The sequence below is a fragment of the Schistocerca americana genome, unplaced genomic scaffold (assembly GCF_021461395.2).
Source record: "Schistocerca americana isolate TAMUIC-IGC-003095 unplaced genomic scaffold, iqSchAmer2.1 HiC_scaffold_509, whole genome shotgun sequence".
Classification (NCBI taxonomy): domain Eukaryota; kingdom Metazoa; phylum Arthropoda; class Insecta; order Orthoptera; family Acrididae; genus Schistocerca; species Schistocerca americana.
This window is the reverse complement of record NW_025726246.1, coordinates 79,908-104,448: the sequence shown is the minus strand read 5'-3', so window position 1 is coordinate 104,448 and position 24,541 is coordinate 79,908. Positions and strand designations below refer to the sequence as shown.

General features: G+C 57.4%; 1 protein-coding gene across 1 annotated transcript; it reads left to right on the top strand.

Annotated features, from left to right (window-relative positions):
• Nucleotides 1-14,896: 14,896 nt before the first annotated feature.
• Nucleotides 14,897-16,582, top strand: LOC124585869. Its single transcript, XM_047131395.1, has one exon. The coding sequence runs from the start codon at nt 14,897-14,899 to the stop codon at nt 16,580-16,582; it is 1,686 nt and encodes a 561-aa protein (XP_046987351.1).
• Nucleotides 16,583-24,541: the final 7,959 nt, after the last annotated feature.

The window sequence follows — 24,541 nt, the reverse complement described above, 5'->3', positions numbered from 1 at the left end:
CGCTTCACGCCGCCCCTGCGAGCCAGGCGGCGGATGGCGGGCTTCGTGATGCCCTGGATGTTGTCGCGCAACACCTTGCGGTGCCGCTTGGCGCCACCCTTGCCGAGCCCCTTTCCTCCCTTGCCGCGGCCTGTCATCCTTCCTTCCTCGGGCAAAGCAAAACGTGCACAAACAGCAGCTGCAGCGGCTGGCGAGTCGGCTACGGTCTGCGCCCAGCGCGCCCGCCGCCCCCCTATATAGACTCTGGCCCGCCCTCCCCCCACCACGCGCAACCGAGGGCATATAAGCGCAGCACGGAGGGCGCGCGGGCCCGTTGTCAAGGCAGCACCGGACGCCGCGCCGCACCTAACCTCCACGCACGCCGCTCCGCTACCGCTACCGCTACCGCCATGGCCCGCACAAAGCAAACGGCCCGCAAGTCCACCGGCGGAAAGGCGCCGCGCAAACAGCTCGCCACCAAGGCGGCGAGGAAGAGCGCGCCCGCCACCGGAGGCGTCAAGAAGCCCCACCGCTACAGGCCGGGCACCGTCGCCCTGCGAGAAATCAGGCGCTACCAGAAGAGCACAGAGCTGCTCATCCGCAAGCTGCCATTCCAGCGCCTAGTGCGCGAGATCGCCCAGGACTTCAAGACCGACCTGCGCTTCCAGAGCTCCGCAGTCATGGCCCTGCAGGAGGCCAGCGAGGCCTACCTCGTCGGCCTCTTCGAAGACACCAACCTGTGCGCAATCCACGCCAAGCGCGTCACCATCATGCCCAAGGACATCCAGCTCGCGCGCCGCATCCGCGGCGAGCGCGCCTAAACCGCGCCGCGGCACCGCACCGCACAAACAAAAACGGCCCTTTTCAGGGCCACTAACATCTCTCCGTCGCGAGCAAACTTTGTCGGTCGCCTGCCTCTCGCCCCGCAACCCAAAAAACAAAAACCACCACTTCCCGTCCGTCCGTCCGCCACACCCGCTCACTCTGCCTGCCTGCTACCAGCGCGCAACAATCACACATCATCCCTCCCCGGCGCTCAAAGCGCACAATACCCAACGGCCGACGTCACACCGCACGGGTGGCTGGCTGGCCGGCCGCCGCTTTCGTTTCGAAAACAAAAAAAAAAAAAACCCGCACTCCACTCCGACGGCCAACGGCCAGGCAGGCGCGCTCGCTCGCTCTACACGCCACCGAAATCCCCGCCGACTCCTTCCACATCTCAACGTGCCCCCCGTTGCAAAACATAACACACACACACACAAAGGAACAAAACAAAACAAAGACCAGACACGACTAGACAAGACAGACATCCGAGAAGAACGAACGCAGGCAAGCCAACCAACGTATTCAAACAAAACAACGTGACAGAAAACCAACCGTCGGCCGCCGCCACAAACACGGCGACAATCAACCACGACAACAACAACAACAACAACAACACCGCTTACCGCTACCGCCGCCCACACCCGCCACCGACCCCCGCAATCCAACCACCACGGCACGCAAACAGCATCCCCACGGGCATACAGAAACGCCAGACAGACACCCACACCAAACGCAACACGACAATCAAAACCTTCCCCGACGTGCTTTGATGGCCCTGAGAAGGGCCGTTTTGGGCCGCGCGTCTCTTGCGCGCCACTAGACGACGACGGGGGGTGGGGACGACGGAGTCAAGCGCCAAACCCTTCCTTTCCCATCTCTTTCTCCTCTACTCTACTCTACTTCTTCTTCTTGGGCGAAGCCTTCGCCTTAGACGGCGTCGTCGCCTTCTTCGGGCGCGGCGCCTTCGGCTTCTTCGTCGGAACCTTGGCGGCCTTCTTCGCCTTCGACGGCGACTTGGCCTTGGCCGGCTTGGCCGCAGCCGCCTTCTTCGCACCCGCGGGAGCGGCCGACGCCGCAGACGCCTTCTTGGCGGCGCCCGCCTTCCGACCGGTCGCCGCCTTCACGCCACCAGCCTTCTTTGCGCCGGCCGCACGGGCGCCCTTCTTCTCCTTGCTGGCCGGAGCGGCGCGCTTCTTCTTGGCACCGCCAGCACGAGCCTTGCCGCCCTCGGCCGCCCCCCCGCCGCCGGCGCCGGCAAGCTTGAACGAGCCGGACGCGCCCTTCCCCTTCGTCTGCACCAGCTCGCCCGCCACGACGGCCGACTTGAGGTACTTCTTGATAAACGGCGCCAGCTTCTCCGCGTCCAGCTTGTAGTGCGCGGCTATGTACTTCTTGATCGCCTGCAGCGACGACCCGCCGCGCTCCTTCAGACTCTTGATGGCGGCCGTCACCATCTCAGAGGTGCGCGGGTGCGCAGGCTTGGCGCGCGGCTTCTTCGCAGACGACGCAGACTTGGCCTTCTTCGTAGTGCCGGTGGCGGCGGGTGCCGCAGCAGTCTCGTTCGTAGCCGCCTGATCTGCCATTTCGACGACGCGCGTAACACACAGCGAGAGCGAGCGGGACGGCAGGCACGCAAGCACAGCACAGCAGCAGAGCAGAGAATCACAAGGCCCAGCCAGTGTCGCGGGCGGGCGCGGACGGCCGAGAGAGCGGCCGCCACTCTGCGCGCCGCCGCGCCGCGCCTCCCGCGCTTGCTACCGCCCAACGTCCGACAGCCTGTGCGGAGCAGCCCCAAACCTGCGCCACAACCGCCCGCGCCTTTCAAACCACCGAGGATGGGGCTACACACAGCCACACCACAGTCGCCAACCAGTCGCCACGGCAGCGCCGCAAACCACGGCCAAACTGCAGCTACCGCGCGCTACAGCCTGGGTCGGCCCGCCGAGAATCGCCGCCCCCGCCCAAATGCCGCCCCCACAGCCCCAGCCGACGACCCGCCACAATGGCCAAACCTTCGGCAAAACTCCCACACCGTCGCCGCGGCAGCCCGGCCAGCGCGGCCGGCGCCACAGCCACACAAGCCGAGGCGTGCGGCGATGACGGCCGTGCAAACGCGCCTCCGCCGCCCCATCGCCTTCCGTCGCCCTCCCGCCGTTTCCCGATCGGCCCGCAGCCGTCGGGCCACATCGCGCGCCGTCCTCCTCCTCTCGCCCGCCAACATTCACAGCCGTTTCTCAACAATTGCCCGCCGCAAACGGACGCCGCCTGCGCAACAGGCGCCGCCGCCCCTCGCCGCTTCCGACCCAACCCCTCGACCGAGGCAAACCGCAATCCGAATCTACAGACCAACCCAATCTGCCGTCAAGCACACACGACAGCCGACCTTACACGTTACGCGTTACACATTACGTTTACACGTCTACGTTAGGTTAGGTTAGGTTAGGTGGACGTGGGTTAGGTTAAGGGGACTTGGGTTAGGTTAAGCGTCAAACTTAGGTTAAGCATTCAAACACGTCAGGCGTCAGAGGTTAGGTTAGGTTAGGTTAGGTTAGGTTAGGTTACACGTTAGGTTAAGGGGTCAGTGCTAGGTTAAGAAGCGTCAAACGTAGGTTAAAAAAGCGTTCAAACGTGAGGCGTGAGCCGGACAGCTTACCTTACGTAGACGTTAGGGGCTCACAGGCTGAGCTCACCTCGCCACACCACACCACAGGTTAGGTTCGGTTCGGTTCGCTCGGCTCAGCGTAAAGCGCCGAGGTCAGGGTTACGTTCGTTCACCTTCGGGCGCCACACTTTCGGTTGAAAGGTCGCGACGGGACGACGTCGGCAGGCACGCCGCAAACGAACAAAAACGTACAGACGACGTCGAAAACCGCCGACAGACGGGGGAGCAGCACGACCACGACCAGATACCGAGCGCGAACGAGACACACGCGAACCACCCCCACCGGCCAAAGGGCACCACACAACAACCCAGAGCACCACGTGTCGACACCAGAGCAACCCGCCGCTCACGCGACATGGCTGGCACCGAAGGGCAACCGCCCGCAACTGCGCTTTCCGCGCCGGCCCGGATGCACGTCGTGCTACAACAACACCACTACCGTACACAGCCGCTGTTCACAACATCACTATCAATGGCGCGCCCGCGGCTCGCCGCCGTCGCAGTCGCAGCCCCAACGCCAGCACTTTTGCACCACCATTCACACGCACCGCAACACAGCTCGCCGACACAGCCGAACAAAACAAACACCACACAACAACAGCAACAACGCCGCCGCCTCTACTTGTGCCGGCGACCCACCCCGCCGATGGCGCACCTTTCGCCAGCCGGCAATCGACACACACGCACCCACCCACCGGGGCCCAGTGCAAAAAAAAAAACACACAAAAACAAAAAAACAAAACAACACAAACGACACGGGAAGCGCACACCGCCACTTCGCGCGCACGCCACCAACCAGTCGTCGTCTCAAAATAACAAACACAAACAAAATAAACTAACAACTAGGGCAACACAAAACAAAAACGCCTCGCACGAACCGCCCACAAAAAGGACAAGCACACGCACAGCCTCTGCTGACGACCACGACGCAGCGGCACGCTGCTCCTGTCCCGCGCCCCGCGCCCCGCGCCACGCGCCCCGCGCCCCACTCGATTCACAACTCACGCGACACCGTCAACGACGGGCTCGCTTCCCGCAACCTACCACCTTTCCGCCACGACGCACAGCCCCAGCCCCACCCGACGACTGCACTTTCACCACCGCCTCCCCCTTCCCCCCCCAAAACACACACACACACACACACACACACACACACACACACACACAGCCAGCCAAAAACGCACTCGCGACCCACACATGCACGTGCATCGGCACACGCCAACCAGTCAACGTCGACAACCACACGCAAGGCTCGAAACGAAAACGAAACCGGCGTCCTTCCACGTTGCCATCAAGCTACGCGACACAAGACACAAGGAACCAACACAACAGCCGGCCCCACTAATTCCCACTCTCACGCCGCAAAAAGCACACCGAAACCGCCAAACACGCACGCACATTCCCCTTCGCACTGACACCACCGACCGGCTCGCTACCACACACCTCTCGGCAGCCGTTTCACGCCAATTCGCCACACCGCCCACACAGTCGACAAGCGCCCGCCCTGTACGGCACACGCAACGACGCAGCGCAGCAAAGGGCGCCCGCAACACATACCTCTCCGCCGCCCGACGCGCCAACCGCCACACCACACCGCCAGCCACTCGCAAATTGTGCACTGCCACCAGCCACACGTCCAACACGCCGCGCCGCCTCCGGCCACCCGCCAGGGGGCGCTCACGTCCGCGACAACAGCGCGGCCCGCCGGGCCGGGCCGAACCGAACCGAGCCGCCGCTGCTCTGCACTCGGCACGGCCACACCCTGCTGCAGACCGGGCTCGTCCCTCTGTACGCGTCTGCCTGCGCATCAACACAACACGACCTCTTTTTTTTTTTCTCTCTCTACCGCCATCCCTTCTTCTCGCGTTTTACTCGTTGTTGCAGCAGCGGCGCACACCTACACATCCACAGCCCCAGCCGAGCCGGCCTCACCTCAGGGCCCGCCGCCAGCGTCTCCTCCTCGGGCACAGGTGCGGTGCTGTGGCCGCCCATCCAACCGCATTGCTGGCCGTCCAGCCACCAGGCGTTCCCACTGCCGCGAGCCACGCCGCGCACCGACCCTGCTGCAGAAAACGAAGCATAGCCAGAGACCGACCGATACACAAAGCAAGCCGTCGCCTCGCCTCTTGTCCTTCCTGCCTTCCTTCCGCCCCCGCCCCCGCCCTTCTCACACCACCGCCTCTCCACTTTCGCCCCCCCCTCCTTTTTTTTTTGTTTTCTTCTTCTTTCTTTCTTTCTTTCTTTCTTTCTTTCTTTCTTTGGCCCTCTCTCCTTCCCGCCATGGCGGTTACGGCACCGCCTGCAGCGGCAGATTTTTTGCGCCCACACGCCTACTCCTACCACCATTAACCTTGCCTTGCCCTGCCCTGCCCTGCCCTGCCCTGCCCTGCCCTGCCCATCAACGTCGCAGTCGAACCGACGCTTGCCAACACACTGCCCACGTTCCTTTCTCTTTTCGGCCTACGCCCATTACGCGCCGCCGCCACAGCACCTTCCCTTCCCACAACACACCGACGTCATCACACGCACCCAAAACAGGGGCCACGACCGTGTTCCTCGCCCACTCCCATCCCGCACGGTACGCACATTCCCAACTACTACCGCGCACCCTCCCTTTCCAATCTGTGTGTCTCTGTGTCTGTGTCCTGTCCGCGCGTGACGCCTCTCAACATCCGCCGTCCCCCGTCCCGTTTTCGCCCCCATGCCGTCGTCGCGCCGCCTCCGCCCCTGTCCGCCCCGCACCACACCATACACCGCTGCTTGTCCCGGCCGTTGCCACCAAAGGCGCCGACCGCAAACGCGCCACGCCGCAGCCCCCGTGCGTCTCGCGCTCGCTTGCATCTCCGTGCCGACGCTGCCTCTCTTCCCGCTCGCACTCGACCTCGACAACACAGTCTTTGGCTCCGCCACTGCGTGTTCCGGTGGTACGCACGCTGCAACACGTATGTATTCATTACCAGAGCGATGGCGAGGCATGACAGCATCTCTGTCTGACCAGAGAGTTCTTTATCGCTGCTAGTCGGCGCTTGGACCGCGCCAGACGACAGTAGTGGCACGCACCGGGTCGCCAGGAACAGTTGTTATATATATATTGTAGCGCGAGTCGGGAGAGGTAGTAGTCGGTCGACAGTAGTAGCGGGTGGACGGTTGTACTGAGCGGGCGTCGGCGGCGTGCTCTGCTCGTCTCGCGACTCTGGTCACGGTTCGGGACGATGTATAGTCTATTGTGTTATAATCAAAAGGTGGTGTGACGCTGCATTGCGCAAATCTGATAACGTATGTTCATTGTACTTATTTTGTTCAACAACAAAAGCCCCACTATTACTTTTTTTCTAAAGTAACTTTTGTCTCTTAACGAAAAACATTCACTTTTTAAAGACTACTTCCTATGGCATTTCCCTCCAAGGAGTGCAATTAATTACCAGCCAGCACTCATTCATTGCACACAGCTGTGTAAGCGGTATCTACAATTGAGGAGCGGATATAAATGCAATTTTTTGTTTTTTTTTTTTTTGTTTTTTTTTTTTTTTTTTTTTTTTTTTTGTGTGTGTGTGTGTGTTGTAACCTCCCAGCAAAATTTAAAATAATGGACAATGTTATTTACGGATGCTAATGGACATTGCGCTAATTGTAACCTCGCCCACAATGAGAGGTATTGAAAATGGCAACAAAAATGTGAAATTCGCAATCTGACTCAAATATAAAGTCTTCACACAACATTTAAAAAAGTCCGTTCAGTGACAAGAAACTTCAATTAAACCGAAATATCGGTCTTTGGCCCTGTGCAAAACAATCAGACTTAAAGTCTTACCTCCGAATAAATGGATGTCACATTTCTGCTCTGGTTGTTGCGCAGCGCTTGGAGGAACTGCATTGCAAATAATAATATTCTCTTTTTTTGTGATTTTAGTGACATTTTTCTTCAAAGAAGTGGAATGAAATGTGAAGTGCAACGAACTCTTTAGTTCAATAAAAAATTAAATGTTTGAAAAATGCTTTTGAAATAAAAATTATTATTGGGGAACTTGTTGGAGAATAATTACAATTTTTCATTATCTAATGATTATATTAATTAACAGTATACCTTATTCACCATCTTGACCAGTGTTGCCGACCGCCTACATCACACAACCGCACTCGGCTGCTACTACTGACCGACCGCTCTGCATGACGACTATTAGCGTACTGCACGCGACGACTACTGACAGAGTACAGCCCTCAACTACACAGAGCTACGGACTCGCAACAACTACTGACTGACTGACTGACTGACTGGGAACCGCTCGCAACACTCGCGCAGTCCAGCGCAAACTCTCTGGTCACAGATGCTACAATGTCTCGCCATCGCTACTATGTTACATACGTGTTTCAGTGTCTTTTTCATTGGGGTAACGATCTTTGGCTCTTTTTATTCTGAATACAGGGCCAAAGGTCAACGCTGCTGCCCTTATACAATTTATCAGGTTTCATTATGTCTGTTGCAATGTTACATACGGTTCACTCTTTCATTAATATTATCGTTGGGTTTGTTTTGTAGGGACGTTAACATTCTGGCACATTTTTATTATCATCATCGGACTCTCTGCTATTTGTGCAGGGAGGTCATACCTGGGTCCATTTCCATTTCCATTTACATTTTAATATTGATAGACTTTTTGTTTTCTTGTTGTTTTTCCTTCTTTTTTGTTGTTGTTTTTTTTTTGTTTTGTTTTTCCCGCTCTCACCACCACCGCCGCATCACGCCTTCCGTTTTCTTGGTTTCTTTTCTGTTCTTCAACTGCTTCAACATCACCGCGCCCCATTTCCACACCACAGCCATCAGCCTCCAAGACGGGCGGGCGCAGTGTGCCATTTCCGGCGCACAAGCACACCCGTACGGTACTCTCCTCGCCCCCACGCCACCAACAACACAGCGACCACGCGGCTTTCAGGCACGGCACGGCACCGGCGAAATGCGCCGCCCCCGCCCCTCCGCGCATCCGTCCGTCTCGCCACGTTCACTGACAGCCGCGTCTGCGGCTACACCACGACAACCACAACACAACACCGCTCCCCTCCCTGGCAACTCACATTGTTTTTCTCCTCCTCTTTTGCACAAACCACAACGCCGAGCACAGGCGCAAGCCACCCACACCGCGCCCCTCCCCGTCCCGTCTTTGGCCGCCGCTCCTCGTTTCCTCGTTTGCCCCCTCCCATCTCCCGAAATGCCATGCCAGCAGCGTTACGCATGCCCCTCCCCTGTCCACACAACACTACCGCCTAACGAACAGCCTTCCGGGCCACATGCAGGGCACGCCCACCTCCAAACACTGCCAATTCACGGACGCACGCACACACACACACACACTCACTTTCTCGACACCTTTCTGTACGGAGGGTGCGTCATCTCGACCGTGACAGAGTGACGGCAACTATCGACGATCCATTTCCCCCCACTGGTAAAACATGTCCACTAACACCTACATACATCATTCAAGTACACAGACAATAGCATACACACAATGGGAGGGCACACGAACATGGACGGCACGGCACTGTCATACACTCTTCCTCAGAACCATATCAACAAACGTTACGTACATCCGGGAAAGCGAAAGCGAAAGCGAAAGCAAAAAAAGCAAAGGCAAAGCCCAATGCAGCCGTCAAAGGTAACGTTCACCACGGCAGACACTTGCAGCCGCGCCGCCGTTAAACGCATTTCAGTGCGGCTCCAATACGCCTCCGACACGGGAGCGTTCCGTTGCTCTACGAATGCGTTTCTCCCCTTTTTCCCTTCCTCTCTCTTTTGCCCCCCCTCCTTGCACTCGTGCCTCATTCCTCACGTTCTGCCCAGACATTCGACCGATCAAAGTCAACCTTTCGTTACCGTTCTCAGCGCGACGGTGTACAACAGTATGACGGGTGTGCCCACGACTTCGGTTCAGTTGCGTGACGCCGGTCTATCGCGCCGATCGACAGTTACTCAGGGGGCGACGGATCGGACCACGTCACCGACACACAAAACACTTTCAAACAAACAAATACATACCGGATGGACACAGACAAACACGTGTACAGACATTCGCCAAACAAACGACCGCCGCCGCCGCCGCCGCCGTCGTCGCGCTTACTGTACTGCACTGGACACGCGTGCATCTTGAATGACGACATCGGTGTGCGTGCGTCGTACGCAATCAGTCAGACACGGCTATCAAACATCAGAGTCGAATGGTACATCATCGTGCGTGTCGCCGTACACGTACAGTACAATACAACAACAATGCGTCTTAATGGCACGTTCATTTCAACGTCACTCACACACCTCCACGCTGCAGTTACGTCGCACCATTGTCAAACTCGGCGTACAGCAAAGGGAATAGTGGGCGGCAAAAAAAAAACAAACCAAACGAAAACATTTCACATTTCACCCTCGCCATGTATGATGTGCAAAAAAAAACAAACCCGCAAACGGCCGTCGTTACGGTGACACAAAAGTCGCCGATCGCACTGTCCCCCCTCGCAGACGGGTAACACACACACACACACACACACACACACACACACACACACACACACACACACACACCAACAACACCAATGGGTCAAAAACCACGCCAACGAGGCGTGCCACCATTCCACGCCACGGCGACCAACCTCGTGGCCGTACCCCGCGCAACACGCTTTGACGCGCCCCCCCCACCCACAATCAAAATGCACACATACATCACAGCCGTCCACACAAACAACAACAACAACAACAACAACAACAACAATTCCGCCCTTCCCGCAAAAGGCAAGTTGGTGGCCCTGAAAAGGGCCGTTTTGCCGCTCTCGCAACGGAGGAGCCTTCTCCATCCTTCCTTCCATTCCAGAGCCACCTCCTTACTTGGAGCTCGTGTACTTGGTCACCGCCTTCGTGCCCTCGCTCACGGCGTGCTTGGCCAGCTCGCCAGGCAGCAACAGCCGCACAGCGGTCTGGATCTCGCGGGACGTGATGGTCGAGCGCTTGTTGTAGTGCGCCAGGCGAGAAGCCTCGGCCGCAATGCGCTCGAAAATGTCGTTCACGAAGCTGTTCATGATGCTCATCGCCTTCGACGAGATGCCCGTGTCAGGGTGCACCTGCTTCAGCACCTTGTAGATGTAGATGGCATAGCTCTCCTTCCTCTTGCGCTTCTTCTTCTTGTCGCCCTTCGAAATGTTCTTCTGCGCCTTGCCAGCCTTCTTGGCGGCCTTCCCGCTAGTCTTGGGCGGCATCTCGAACCAACGTACGGCAGCAGCAACACCAGTAGCAAGCGCTCCGCTCTAGTCAGCGTCTCCCCACACAGTGGCACCCGCCGCCAGCCGCCGCCGCACCTTTACCAGCTCGCCCTGTTGCGGCCGCCGACCAATGGGGCGCGCGCGCAACCGGCCGCCGCACCCGAGCCCATAAAGCACCCCCACCCCGGCTGCGCCGGCACGCACTCCGCTGCTCGACTCGCTGCCGCTCGCACCGGTCGTTTTCGTTTCCGTTTCGTGTGCACCGTCGCTAGCCCATCGCCATGTCCGGACGCGGAAAGGGAGGCAAAGTCAAGGGCAAGTCAAAGTCCCGCTCAAGCAGGGCTGGGCTCCAGTTCCCGGTCGGCAGAATCCACCGCCTCCTGCGCAAGGGAAACTACGCAGAGCGCGTCGGCGCCGGGGCGCCCGTCTACCTCGCCGCCGTCATGGAGTACCTCGCGGCTGAGGTGCTCGAGCTGGCCGGAAACGCGGCCCGCGACAACAAGAAGACGCGCATCATCCCGCGCCACCTGCAGCTTGCCATCCGCAACGACGAGGAGCTCAACAAGCTCCTGTCGGGCGTCACCATCGCACAGGGTGGTGTCCTGCCCAACATCCAGGCCGTCCTGCTGCCAAAGAAGACCGAGAAGAAGGCCTAAAGGAGGCCAGGCAATCGCAGCGCCGCGTGCTCCCCTGCACGCAACGCGCTTTGCCGGCTCGGCCCACAACAATCGGCCCTTTTCAGGGCCACCACACAAACCTACGTCCAAAGCAAAATTTCAGTCGTCCTCGCCGCACCTTGTTTTGTTTTTTAACTTTGCACTGTCACAGCACAGCCGCCGCCGGCGCACGTCCGCCATCTTGTCGTCCACACAGCCCGTGTGGCCCAACACACACACATTTTGCACGGTCGCAGTCGCCTTCCAAACCGACAACGGCAGCAATAATGACCATTGTTAAAGGGAGGCGTGTCGACACACCGCCCTCCACTCCCGCGCGCAACGGCCGTCGACACGAACGAAACAGCTGATCCGGCCGCCTATGCCCACACGCCTTGCCTCGGAAACCCCAACGCCGCCGCAAACAAACACACAGAGCCAAACCACGCAAGCAAATAATCACCGCCTCTCGCACAACAACACACAGCCCGCCATCTCCGTCGCGATCGATACAAAGACACACAATAACAAACACACAAACGAAGCAGCTCCACACACAGCCAGCCACATGACACGTTTCCTTTCCTTCTCCCCTCCCAGTCACATCACGTCGCTCAAACGGAAAGAAAGAAAGAAAGAAACAAACAAACAAACACACGCAGCAACAACACAGACTCTTTCGCACTTTTCAACTTCCGAACAGTGTGGTGGCCCTGAAAAGGGCCGTTTTCTAGTCTCTCCCACCCACAAGCACGGCCGCGGGAAGGCCAGCGCCCGCTGCGACGCAGCCTAACCGCCGAAACCGTACAGGGTGCGCCCCTGCCTCTTCAGGGCGTACACCACGTCCATGGCCGTCACAGTCTTGCGCTTGGCGTGCTCAGTGTACGTCACCGCGTCGCGGATCACGTTCTCCAGGAACACCTTCAGCACCCCGCGGGTCTCCTCGTAGATCAGACCAGAGATGCGCTTCACGCCGCCCCTGCGAGCCAGGCGGCGGATGGCGGGCTTCGTGATGCCCTGGATGTTGTCGCGCAACACCTTGCGGTGCCGCTTGGCGCCACCCTTGCCGAGCCCCTTTCCTCCCTTGCCGCGGCCTGTCATCCTTCCTTCCTCGGGCAAAGCAAAACGTGCACAAACAGCAGCTGCAGCGGCTGGCGAGTCGGCTACGGTCTGCGCCCAGCGCGCCCGCCGCCCCCCTATATAGACTCTGGCCCGCCCTCCCCCCACCACGCGCAACCGAGGGCATATAAGCGCAGCACGGAGGCGCGCGGGCCCGTTGTCAAGGCAGCACCGGACGCCGCGCCGCACCTAACCTCCACGCACGCCGCTCCGCTACCGCTACCGCTACCGCCATGGCCCGCACAAAGCAAACGGCCCGCAAGTCCACCGGCGGAAAGGCGCCGCGCAAACAGCTCGCCACCAAGGCGGCGAGGAAGAGCGCGCCCGCCACCGGAGGCGTCAAGAAGCCCCACCGCTACAGGCCGGGCACCGTCGCCCTGCGAGAAATCAGGCGCTACCAGAAGAGCACAGAGCTGCTCATCCGCAAGCTGCCATTCCAGCGCCTAGTGCGCGAGATCGCCCAGGACTTCAAGACCGACCTGCGCTTCCAGAGCTCCGCAGTCATGGCCCTGCAGGAGGCCAGCGAGGCCTACCTCGTCGGCCTCTTCGAAGACACCAACCTGTGCGCAATCCACGCCAAGCGCGTCACCATCATGCCCAAGGACATCCAGCTCGCGCGCCGCATCCGCGGCGAGCGCGCCTAAACCGCGCCGCGGCACCGCACCGCACAAACAAAAACGGCCCTTTTCAGGGCCACTAACATCTCTCCGTCGCGAGCAAACTTTGTCGGTCGCCTGCCTCTCGCCCCGCAACCCAAAAACAAAAACCACCACTTCCCGTCCGTCCGTCCGCCACACCCGCTCACTCTGCCTGCCTGCTACCAGCGCGCAACAATCACACATCATCCCTCCCCGGCGCTCAAAGCGCACAATACCCAACGGCCGACGTCACACCGCACGGGTGGCTGGCTGGCCGGCCGCCGCTTTCGTTTCGAAAACAAAAAAAAAAAAAACCCGCACTCCACTCCGACGGCCAACGGCCAGGCAGGCGCGCTCGCTCGCTCTACACGCCACCGAAATCCCCGCCGACTCCTTCCACATCTCAACGTGCCCCCCGTTGCAAAACATAACACACACACACACAAAGGAACAAAACAAAACAAAGACCAGACACGACTAGACAAGACAGACATCCGAGAAGAACGAACGCAGGCAAGCCAACCAACGTATTCAAACAAAACAACGTGACAGAAAACCAACCGTCGGCCGCCGCCACAAACACGGCGACAATCAACCACGACAACAACAACAACAACAACAACACCGCTTACCGCTACCGCCGCCCACACCCGCCACCGACCCCCGCAATCCAACCACCACGGCACGCAAACAGCATCCCCACGGGCATACAGAAACGCCAGACAGACACCCACACCAAACGCAACACGACAATCAAAACCTTCCCCGACGTGCTTTGATGGCCCTGAGAAGGGCCGTTTTGGGCCGCGCGTCTCTTGCGCGCCACTAGACGACGACGGGGGGTGGGGACGACGGAGTCAAGCGCCAAACCCTTCCTTTCCCATCTCTTTCTCCTCTACTCTACTCTACTTCTTCTTCTTGGGCGAAGCCTTCGCCTTAGACGGCGTCGTCGCCTTCTTCGGGCGCGGCGCCTTCGGCTTCTTCGTCGGAACCTTGGCGGCCTTCTTCGCCTTCGACGGCGACTTGGCCTTGGCCGGCTTGGCCGCAGCCGCCTTCTTCGCACCCGCGGGAGCGGCCGACGCCGCAGACGCCTTCTTGGCGGCGCCCGCCTTCCGACCGGTCGCCGCCTTCACGCCACCAGCCTTCTTTGCGCCGGCCGCACGGGCGCCCTTCTTCTCCTTGCTGGCCGGAGCGGCGCGCTTCTTCTTGGCACCGCCAGCACGAGCCTTGCCGCCCTCGGCCGCCCCCCCGCCGCCGGCGCCGGCAAGCTTGAACGAGCCGGACGCGCCCTTCCCCTTCGTCTGCACCAGCTCGCCCGCCACGACGGCCGACTTGAGGTACTTCTTGATAAACGGCGCCAGCTTCTCCGCGTCCAGCTTGTAGTGCGCGGCTATGTACTTCTTGATCGCCTGCAGCGACGACCCGCCGCGCTCCTTCAGACTCTTGATGGCGGCCGTCACCATCTCAGAGGTGCGCGGGTGCGCAGGCTTGGCGCGCGGCTTCTTCGCAGACGACGCAGACTTGGCCTTCTTCGTAGTGCCGGTGGCGGCGGGTGCCGCAGCAGTCTCGTTCGTAGCCGCCTGATCTGCCATTTCGACGACGCGCGTAACACACAGCGAGAGCGAGCGGGACGGCAGGCACGCAAGCACAGCACAGCAGCAGAGCAGAGAATCACAAGGCCCAGCCAGTGTCGCGGGCGGGCGCGGACGGCCGAGAGAGCGGCCGCCACTCTGCGCGCCGCCGCGCCGCGCCTCCCGCGCTTGCTACCACTCGAAATCGTGATGTCGGAAGGGGAGGATGTGCGATTGCGTGCTCGTGAGTCTGGTGCTCATGCACCAGGAACACCTGTGCCGGCCGGCCGCGGTTTGACGGGGCTTGCTCCGTCGACCGCCCCGCCATCAGCCGGCACGTCTACGATGACCCGACCCGGCGCGAGGGGAAGTATTAGTACCCTCGCGTCGGAGATGAATATGGACCATGATATGGATTTTACTCCGGACCTACCTGAGGACGACGAACCTGCCGAGACTCCTACAGCCTCGAGAGAAGCGAAAAACCACCGACGAGGGGACCGTAGCCATTCTACAGACGGCCGCGAAGACCACGGCAGCACAGCCGCAGCGGACTTCCAGATTCCGCCACGGAAGAAGCAGGCGCGGCATCAACAGCTCATAGTGGCCAGAGAACTTGATGTAACTAACCGGTATGAGCCCCTAAGAGGGACGGGAGTGTCACTAGACGCCGCAAATGATGATTTAGTGGAGAAACAGCGACAGAGAGATGAACAACAGCGGCGGCAAAACACGCCTGCAGATCCCGAAAATGACCATGACATGGAAGCAGATGCTCCACCAGTACCACCTGCAGGACCCAAGAGGATTCCGCCGATAACCTTGCGGTACAAGGAGTCTTACAAACAGCTGCACACGTGGCTCAAGACGAACTGTAAGGCGACATTTACAGTGCGACAGACGGGCGGAGAGACATTGAAGCTGCTATTAAACACAACTGAAGACTATGTCAACGTCGTGGGAAAGCTTGGGGAAGAAGGGATTCCCATGTACACGACGCCAGCGGTCCGGCCACCTACGATAAAGACGCTGATAAAAGGAATACCGATGACTGTGACACACGCAGAACTTAAAGAAGAGTTAGAAGAGTTGGGATATGTTGCTACAGTGATCGAGAATCACAAGATGCCGGGAACTAATCAACTCACTGGGCACCGTGTTGTGATACTACCGGATACGACCGAACATCGCGGCATCTTTCAACTCACTCGTATCTACGATCTTTCAGTGAAAGTTGAACGACTGAGAAGACCACGCGGACATATACAATGTTACAGATGCCAAGGATTCAATCATGTTGCCCGCTATTGCACCATGCCACCAGTGTGCGTAAAATGCGGCGCGGGACATGACAGCCGTGAATGTACGCGGTCACGAGAAGAGGCGCCGACGTGTGGGCTCTGTGGCGGGGCTCATCCCGCTAATTATCGAACGTGCCCCAAGCACAAGGAGGCAAGTCGACGATTTAGAGGACTACCACCGCTGAAGCCATCTACGCGCCGGCAGCGACCGCCGCCGCCACCGCCGACCGTGGACCAGAGCAGCTGGCCCACGCCGATGCAGCACCGCGCCAACAGGCTGCGCACAGAGCTCACGGCAGCGGAAGTTCTAAAACAGGGCCTCCAGCCGCGCGCGTCAACTTCAATCCCGGCGTCACAGCGCCAAACTGTGCCGCCAAATTATGGACCACAGCCGGCAAACGCACGCAGACAGCCGTCACCACCACCGAGGACGGAACAGCCTGATCTGCAGGTACTACTTGCGCAAATTGCATCTACCCTTGCAGAGGTGAGTAGAGCGCTTGTGCAGCTGCCACAAACCATCGCCGTCACCATTGAGGCGACGCTCAGCAGAACGCAAATAGTAACTAAAGACGTGACCATGCAGCATGCCTAGGCTGCCACGACTCGATAATCTACGTATAATGACGTACAATGCGGACAATCTGACTAATGACGTGCTTGAGCTGCGACAGTTTATTACGGACTACAACATAGACATTTGTCTAGTGAATGAGACTTTTCTGAAGCCAGGGATTCGATCTAACATTCCAAATTATAAGTGTTATAGGACGGACAGATTGACGCACGGCGGCGGCACCGCTATTTTCATTCGCCGTTCAATTAGTCATCATGAAGCGCCTCCACCAATCACGCGCCACATCGAAACGACAGCTATCATTGTAGACACTCAAAATGGACCAATCACATTCATCTCCGTCTATCGCAGTCCACGTCACATTCTTGACATTGATGACGCAAGAGAATTGTTACGGACGCCTGGCCGACTTTTTATCGCCGGCGATCTGAATTCAAAACATGCCGCCTGGAATTCTCTCGTAACAAATATGAGTGGCCGCCTCCTATTGCAGGCAACGGAAGAAGCCAATGCGTACGTTTGTGGCCCCGACGAGCCGACGTGTTTTCCATCACGCGGCCGACCTGACGTAATTGACATCTCCATCACTAAAGGCATTCCACATTTCATGACCGCAGAAGTAGTGCATGCATTAAACTCAAACCATCTACCTGTCATTTTCACCCTTCACGTCACACCTGTACAGCACCCAGGCCGCCTAAATCTACGACGCACGAACTGGGACTCATTCCGTGAACATGTCACATTTTCAATAGATGTAATTCAAGACGAAGACGACATCACTGAACAATCGATCACTGCATTCACCGACACCATCACAGAAGCATTGAATCTTTCGACACCGCCACCTAAGCCGCCGCATTTACCGACAACAGGACTGCCGCAACACATTCTCGATTCAATACGACGGCGCAACAGACTATGCAGAGAATGGCGACTAACACGAAATCCGCAGCTCAAGAGACAAATTAACCAGTTACGACGCGAAATCAAGGCAGCACTCATCGACTACAGAAACCAGCAGTGGGCAGCTAAACTACGCGCCTTCACACCCGATCCTATGCATTGGCACATGATAAAATTCTTCACAAATCGCAGGACCACAATACCGCCGCTCCAGACGCAAGACAGGACCGCATACAGACCGGAAGACAAGGCCAACATGCTCGCTGACACTTTTGAACAGAACTTTCAACCGCAAAACGACAGAATTGACCAACAGAGAGTCGAACGAATTGAAAGAGAGGCTGACGAACTACTCCGCACGTATGATGACGACGAAGACGAAGAGGAAAACGAAATAACACCTACCACCGCAAGAGAAGTTCAGGCTGCCATACGGATGCTACCGCCGAACAAGGCCCCCGGCGTTGACGACATACAAGGTCGTGTACTCAAACAACTCCCGTGGACAGCGATCGTACGACTTGCAGCCATCTTCAACTGGATTTTCACCTCATCTACATATCCATCACAGTGGAAACATTCAATAGTAGTCGCCGTACCTAAACCTGGAAAAGACAGACGTCATCCGCAGAACTATCGACCAATCAGCCTGTTACCACACATCAGTAAACTGTTCGAACGCATATTTCTTGCACGACTCCAGAACGTCATCACCAGAACAGAAGCTTTACCGCAAGAACAATTTGGATTTCGCAGTGGCCACAGCACAACACAACAAATTCTCCGAGTAGTACATTACATCATTGAAGCATTCAATCGAAAAGAATTTTGTGGTGCAGTCCTTCTTGATGTGACCAAAGCGTTCGACACAGTATGGCATAAAGGACTCATCTGGAAACTTCATCACCTGCACTTTCCGAAACCATTCATTCGCCTACTCGCCTCATACCTGCAAGGACGTACTTTCGCTGTCAGGATGGATGACGCACTATCGACGCCACGACAAATCAACGCCGGGGTACCCCAAGGATCGGTCCTTGGGCCGATCCTCTACTCACTATTCACGACCGACATACCGACGCAACCACGAGTAGAAAAAGCAATCTACGCCGATGACACTGTAATCTACACACGCAGCCGCTGGAGAGAAGTTTTGGTGCCGCGGTTGCAGAGCGCGCTGAATTCACTTGAACAATGGGCAGCAAAATGGCGGATAACATTCAACCCGACGAAGACACAGGCGGTGATTTTCACTAGGAAGAAGACAATGCCAGCTCGTCACCTCCGACTTTACAACACGCAGCTGCCGTGGGACACATCAGCGCGGTATCTCGGCGTCATTCTCGACAAACGACTAACATGGAAACTACAAATTGACGACGTCAGAGCAAAAATCAACCAACGACTCGGCGCATTGTATCCACTCATCAATGAGACTTCTGACTTATCCATTGAAAACGGCCTCCTGATTTTTAGGATGTACATCAGACCGGTAATGGATTATGCCAGTGAAGTATGGGGATGTGCGGCAAAGACCCACATTCAGAGACTACAGTCACTACAAAACAAAATCCTACGACGAGTTTTTCATGTTCATTCGCAATTTCCACATCGATTTCTACAAGACGCCGCGGATGAAAAAGAAGTACTACAGAGACATAAGGACCAAGCACGAAGATTTTACGACCGTGCACATGACGCAGATAACCCACTCATTAGACAATTGACGGAACCACAACCGGCGAGGGACAAATACAGACGACCGATAGCATTACTCGACCGCTGATGAAGCAAGAAGCCTAAAACATGACCTCTCTCAGCCTGGAAAAACGGGCTCTGCAGTAAAAAGCTCCAAAAAGTAAAAATAAAAAACTCCGCAAAAACAAGAAAGTCACACTCCCGTCCCACAAACACACAAGACACTGCTCAATAAAGATGACCAAATTTTCACACATGTTCCCCAGAAGAAGCAGGCAATGCTAACAAGTAAATCCTGCAATAAAATAGCTGTAAAACTTAGCCATAAGAAAGTGGACGGAGCGCTTGCTACCGCCCAACGTCCGACAGCCTGTGCGGAGCAGCCCCAAACCTGCGCCACAACCGCCCGCGCCTTTCAAACCACCGAGGATGGGGCTACACACAGCCACACCACAGTCGCCAACCAGTCGCCACGGCAGCGCCGCAAACCACGGCCAAACTGCAGCTACCGCGCGCTACAGCCTGGGTCGGCCCGCCGAGAATCGCCGCCCCCGCCCAAATGCCGCCCCCACAGCCCCAGCCGACGACCCGCCACAATGGCCAAACCTTCGGCAAAACTCCCACACCGTCGCCGCGGCAGCCCGGCCAGCGCGGCCGGCGCCACAGCCACACAAGCCGAGGCGTGCGGCGATGACGGCCGTGCAAACGCGCCTCCGCCGCCCCATCGCCTTCCGTCGCCCTCCCGCCGTTTCCCGATCGGCCCGCAGCCGTCGGGCCACATCGCGCGCCGTCCTCCTCCTCTCGCCCGCCAACATTCACAGCCGTTTCTCAACAATTGCCCGCCGCAAACGGACGCCGCCTGCGCAACAGGCGCCGCCGCCCCTCGCCGCTTCCGACCCAACCCCTCGACCGAGGCAAACCGCAATCCGAATCTACAGACCAACCCAATCTGCCGTCAAGCACACACGACAGCCGACCTTACACGTTACGCGTTACACATTACGTTTACACGTCTACGTTAGGTTAGGTTAGGTTAGGTGGACGTGGGTTAGGTTAAGGGGACTTGGGTTAGGTTAAGCGTCAAACTTAGGTTAAGCATTCAAACACGTCAGGCGTCAGAGGTTAGGTTAGGTTAGGTTAGGTTAGGTTAGGTTACACGTTAGGTTAAGGGGTCAGTGCTAGGTTAAGAAGCGTCAAACGTAGGTTAAAAAAGCGTTCAAACGTGAGGCGTGAGCCGGACAGCTTACCTTACGTAGACGGTAGGGGATCACAGGCTGAGCTCACCTCGCCACACCACACCACAGGTTAGGTTCGGTTCGGTTCGCTCGGCTCAGCGTAAAGCGCCGAGGTCAGGGTTACGTTCGTTCACCTTCGGGCGCCACACTTTCGGTTGAAAGGTCGCGACGGGACGACGTCGGCAGGCACGCCGCAAACGAACAAAAACGTACAGACGACGTCGAAAACCGCCGACAGACGGGGGAGCAGCACGACCACGACCAGATACCGAGCGCGAACGAGACACACGCGAACCACCCCCACCGGCCAAAGGGCACCACACAACAACCCAGAGCACCACGTGTCGACACCAGAGCAACCCGCCGCTCACGCGACATGGCTGGCACCGAAGGGCAACCGCCCGCAACTGCGCTTTCCGCGCCGGCCCGGATGCACGTCGTGCTACAACAACACCACTACCGTACACAGCCGCTGTTCACAACATCACTATCAATGGCGCGCCCGCGGCTCGCCGCCGTCGCAGTCGCAGCCCCAACGCCAGCACTTTTGCACCACCATTCACACGCACCGCAACACAGCTCGCCGACACAGCCGAACAAAACAAACACCACACAACAACAGCAACAACGCCGCCGCCTCTACTTGTGCCGGCGACCCACCCCGCCGATGGCGCACCTTTCGCCAGCCGGCAATCGACACACACGCACCCACCCACCGGGGCCCAGTGCAAAAAAAAAAACACACAAAAACAAAAAAACAAAACAACACAAACGACACGGGAAGCGCACACCGCCACTTCGCGCGCACGCCACCAACCAGTCGTCGTCTCAAAATAACAAACACAAACAAAATAAACTAACAACTAGGGCAACACAAAACAAAAACGCCTCGCACGAACCGCCCACAAAAAGGACAAGCACACGCACAGCCTCTGCTGACGACCACGACGCAGCGGCACGCTGCTCCTGTCCCGCGCCCCGCGCCCCGCGCCACGCGCCCCGCGCCCCACTCGATTCACAACTCACGCGACACCGTCAACGACGGGCTCGCTTCCCGCAACCTACCACCTTTCCGCCACGACGCACAGCCCCAGCCCCACCCGACGACTGCACTTTCACCACCGCCTCCCCCTTCCCCCCCCAAAACACACACACACACACACACACACACACACACACACACACACAGCCAGCCAAAAACGCACTCGCGACCCACACATGCACGTGCATCGGCACACGCCAACCAGTCAACGTCGACAACCACACGCAAGGCTCGAAACGAAAACGAAACCGGCGTCCTTCCACGTTGCCATCAAGCTACGCGACACAAGACACAAGGAACCAACACAACAGCCGGCCCCACTAATTCCCACTCTCACGCCGCAAAAAGCACACCGAAACCGCCAAACACGCACGCACATTCCCCTTCGCACTGACACCACCGACCGGCTCGCTACCACACACCTCTCGGCAGCCGTTTCACGCCAATTCGCCACACCGCCCACACAGTCGACAAGCGCCCGCCCTGTACGGCACACGCAACGACGCAGCGCAGCAAAGGGCGCCCGCAACACATACCTCTCCGCCGCCCGACGCGCCAACCGCCACACCACACCGCCAGCCACTCGCAAATTGTGCACTGCCACCAGCCACACGTCCAACACGCCGCGCCGCCTCCGGCCACCCGCCAGGGGGCGCTCACGTCCGCGACAACAGCGCGGCCCGCCGGGCCGGGCCGAACCGAACCGAGCCGCCGCTGCTCTGCACTCGGCACGGCCACACCCTGCTGCAGACCGGGCTCGTCCCTCTGTACGCGTCTGCCTGCGCATCAACACAACACGACCTCTTTTTTTTTTTCTCTCTCTACCGCCATCCCTTCTTCTCGCGTTTTACTCGTTGTTGCAGCAGCGGCGCACACCTACACATCCACAGCCCCAGCCGAGCCGGCCTCACCTCAGGGCCCGCCGCCAGCGTCTCCTCCTCGGGCACAGGTGCGGTGCTGTGGCCGCCCATCCAACCGCATTGCTGGCCGTCCAGCCACCAGGCGTTCCCACTGCCGCGAGCCACGCCGCGCACCGACCCTGCTGCAGAAAACGAAGCATAGCCAGAGACCGACCGATACACAAAGCAAGCCGTCGCCTCGCCTCTTGTCCTTCCTGCCTTCCTTCCGCCCCCGCCCCCGCCCTTCTCACACCACCGCCTCTCCACTTTCGCCCCCCCCTCCTTTTTTTTTTGTTTTCTTCTTCTTTCTTTCTTTCTTTCTTTCTTTCTTTCTTTCTTTGGCCCTCTCTCCTTCCCGCCATGGCGGTTACGGCACCGCCTGCAGCGGCAGATTTTTTGCGCCCACACGCCTACTCCTACCACCATTAACCTTGCCTTGCCCTGCCCTGCCCTGCCCTGCCCTGCCCTGCCCTGCCCATCAACGTCGCAGTCGAACCGACGCTTGCCAACACACTGCCCACGTTCCTTTCTCTTTTCGGCCTACGCCCATTACGCGCCGCCGCCACAGCACCTTCCCTTCCCACAACACACCGACGTCATCACACGCACCCAAAACAGGGGCCACGACCGTGTTCCTCGCCCACTCCCATCCCGCACGGTACGCACATTCCCAACTACTACCGCGCACCCTCCCTTTCCAATCTGTGTGTCTCTGTGTCTGTGTCCTGTCCGCGCGTGACGCCTCTCAACATCCGCCGTCCCCCGTCCCGTTTTCGCCCCCATGCCGTCGTCGCGCCGCCTCCGCCCCTGTCCGCCCCGCACCACACCATACACCGCTGCTTGTCCCGGCCGTTGCCACCAAAGGCGCCGACCGCAAACGCGCCACGCCGCAGCCCCCGTGCGTCTCGCGCTCGCTTGCATCTCCGTGCCGACGCTGCCTCTCTTCCCGCTCGCACTCGACCTCGACAACACAGTCTTTGGCTCCGCCACTGCGTGTTCCGGTGGTACGCACGCTGCAACACGTATGTATTCATTACCAGAGCGATGGCGAGGCATGACAGCATCTCTGTCTGACCAGAGAGTTCTTTATCGCTGCTAGTCGGCGCTTGGACCGCGCCAGACGACAGTAGTGGCACGCACCGGGTCGCCAGGAACAGTTGTTATATATATATTGTAGCGCGAGTCGGGAGAGGTAGTAGTCGGTCGACAGTAGTAGCGGGTGGACGGTTGTACTGAGCGGGCGTCGGCGGCGTGCTCTGCTCGTCTCGCGACTCTGGTCACGGTTCGGGACGATGTATAGTCTATTGTGTTATAATCAAAAGGTGGTGTGACGCTGCATTGCGCAAATCTGATAACGTATGTTCATTGTACTTATTTTGTTCAACAACAAAAGCCCCACTATTACTTTTTTTCTAAAGTAACTTTTGTCTCTTAACGAAAAACATTCACTTTTTAAAGACTACTTCCTATGGCATTTCCCTCCAAGGAGTGCAATTAATTACCAGCCAGCACTCATTCATTGCACACAGCTGTGTAAGCGGTATCTACAATTGAGGAGCGGATATAAATGCAATTTTTTGTTTTTTTTTTTTTTGTTTTTTTTTTTTTTTTTTTTTTTTTTGTGTGTGTGTGTGTGTTGTAACCTCCCAGCAAAATTTAAAATAATGGACAATGTTATTTACGGATGCTAATGGACATTGCGCTAATTGTAACCTCGCCCACAATGAGAGGTATTGAAAATGGCAACAAAAATGTGAAATTCGCAATCTGACTCAAATATAAAGTCTTCACACAACATTTAAAAAAGTCCGTTCAGTGACAAGAAACTTCAATTAAACCGAAATATCGGTCTTTGGCCCTGTGCAAAACAATCAGACTTAAAGTCTTACCTCCGAATAAATGGATGTCACATTTCTGCTCTGGTTGTTGCGCAGCGCTTGGAGGAACTGCATTGCAAATAATAATATTCTCTTTTTTTGTGATTTTAGTGACATTTTTCTTCAAAGAAGTGGAATGAAATGTGAAGTGCAACGAACTCTTTAGTTCAATAAAAAATTAAATGTTTGAAAAATGCTTTTGAAATAAAAATTATTATTGGGGAACTTGTTGGAGAATAATTACAATTTTTCATTATCTAATGATTATATTAATTAACAGTATACCTTATTCACCATCTTGACCAGTGTTGCCGACCGCC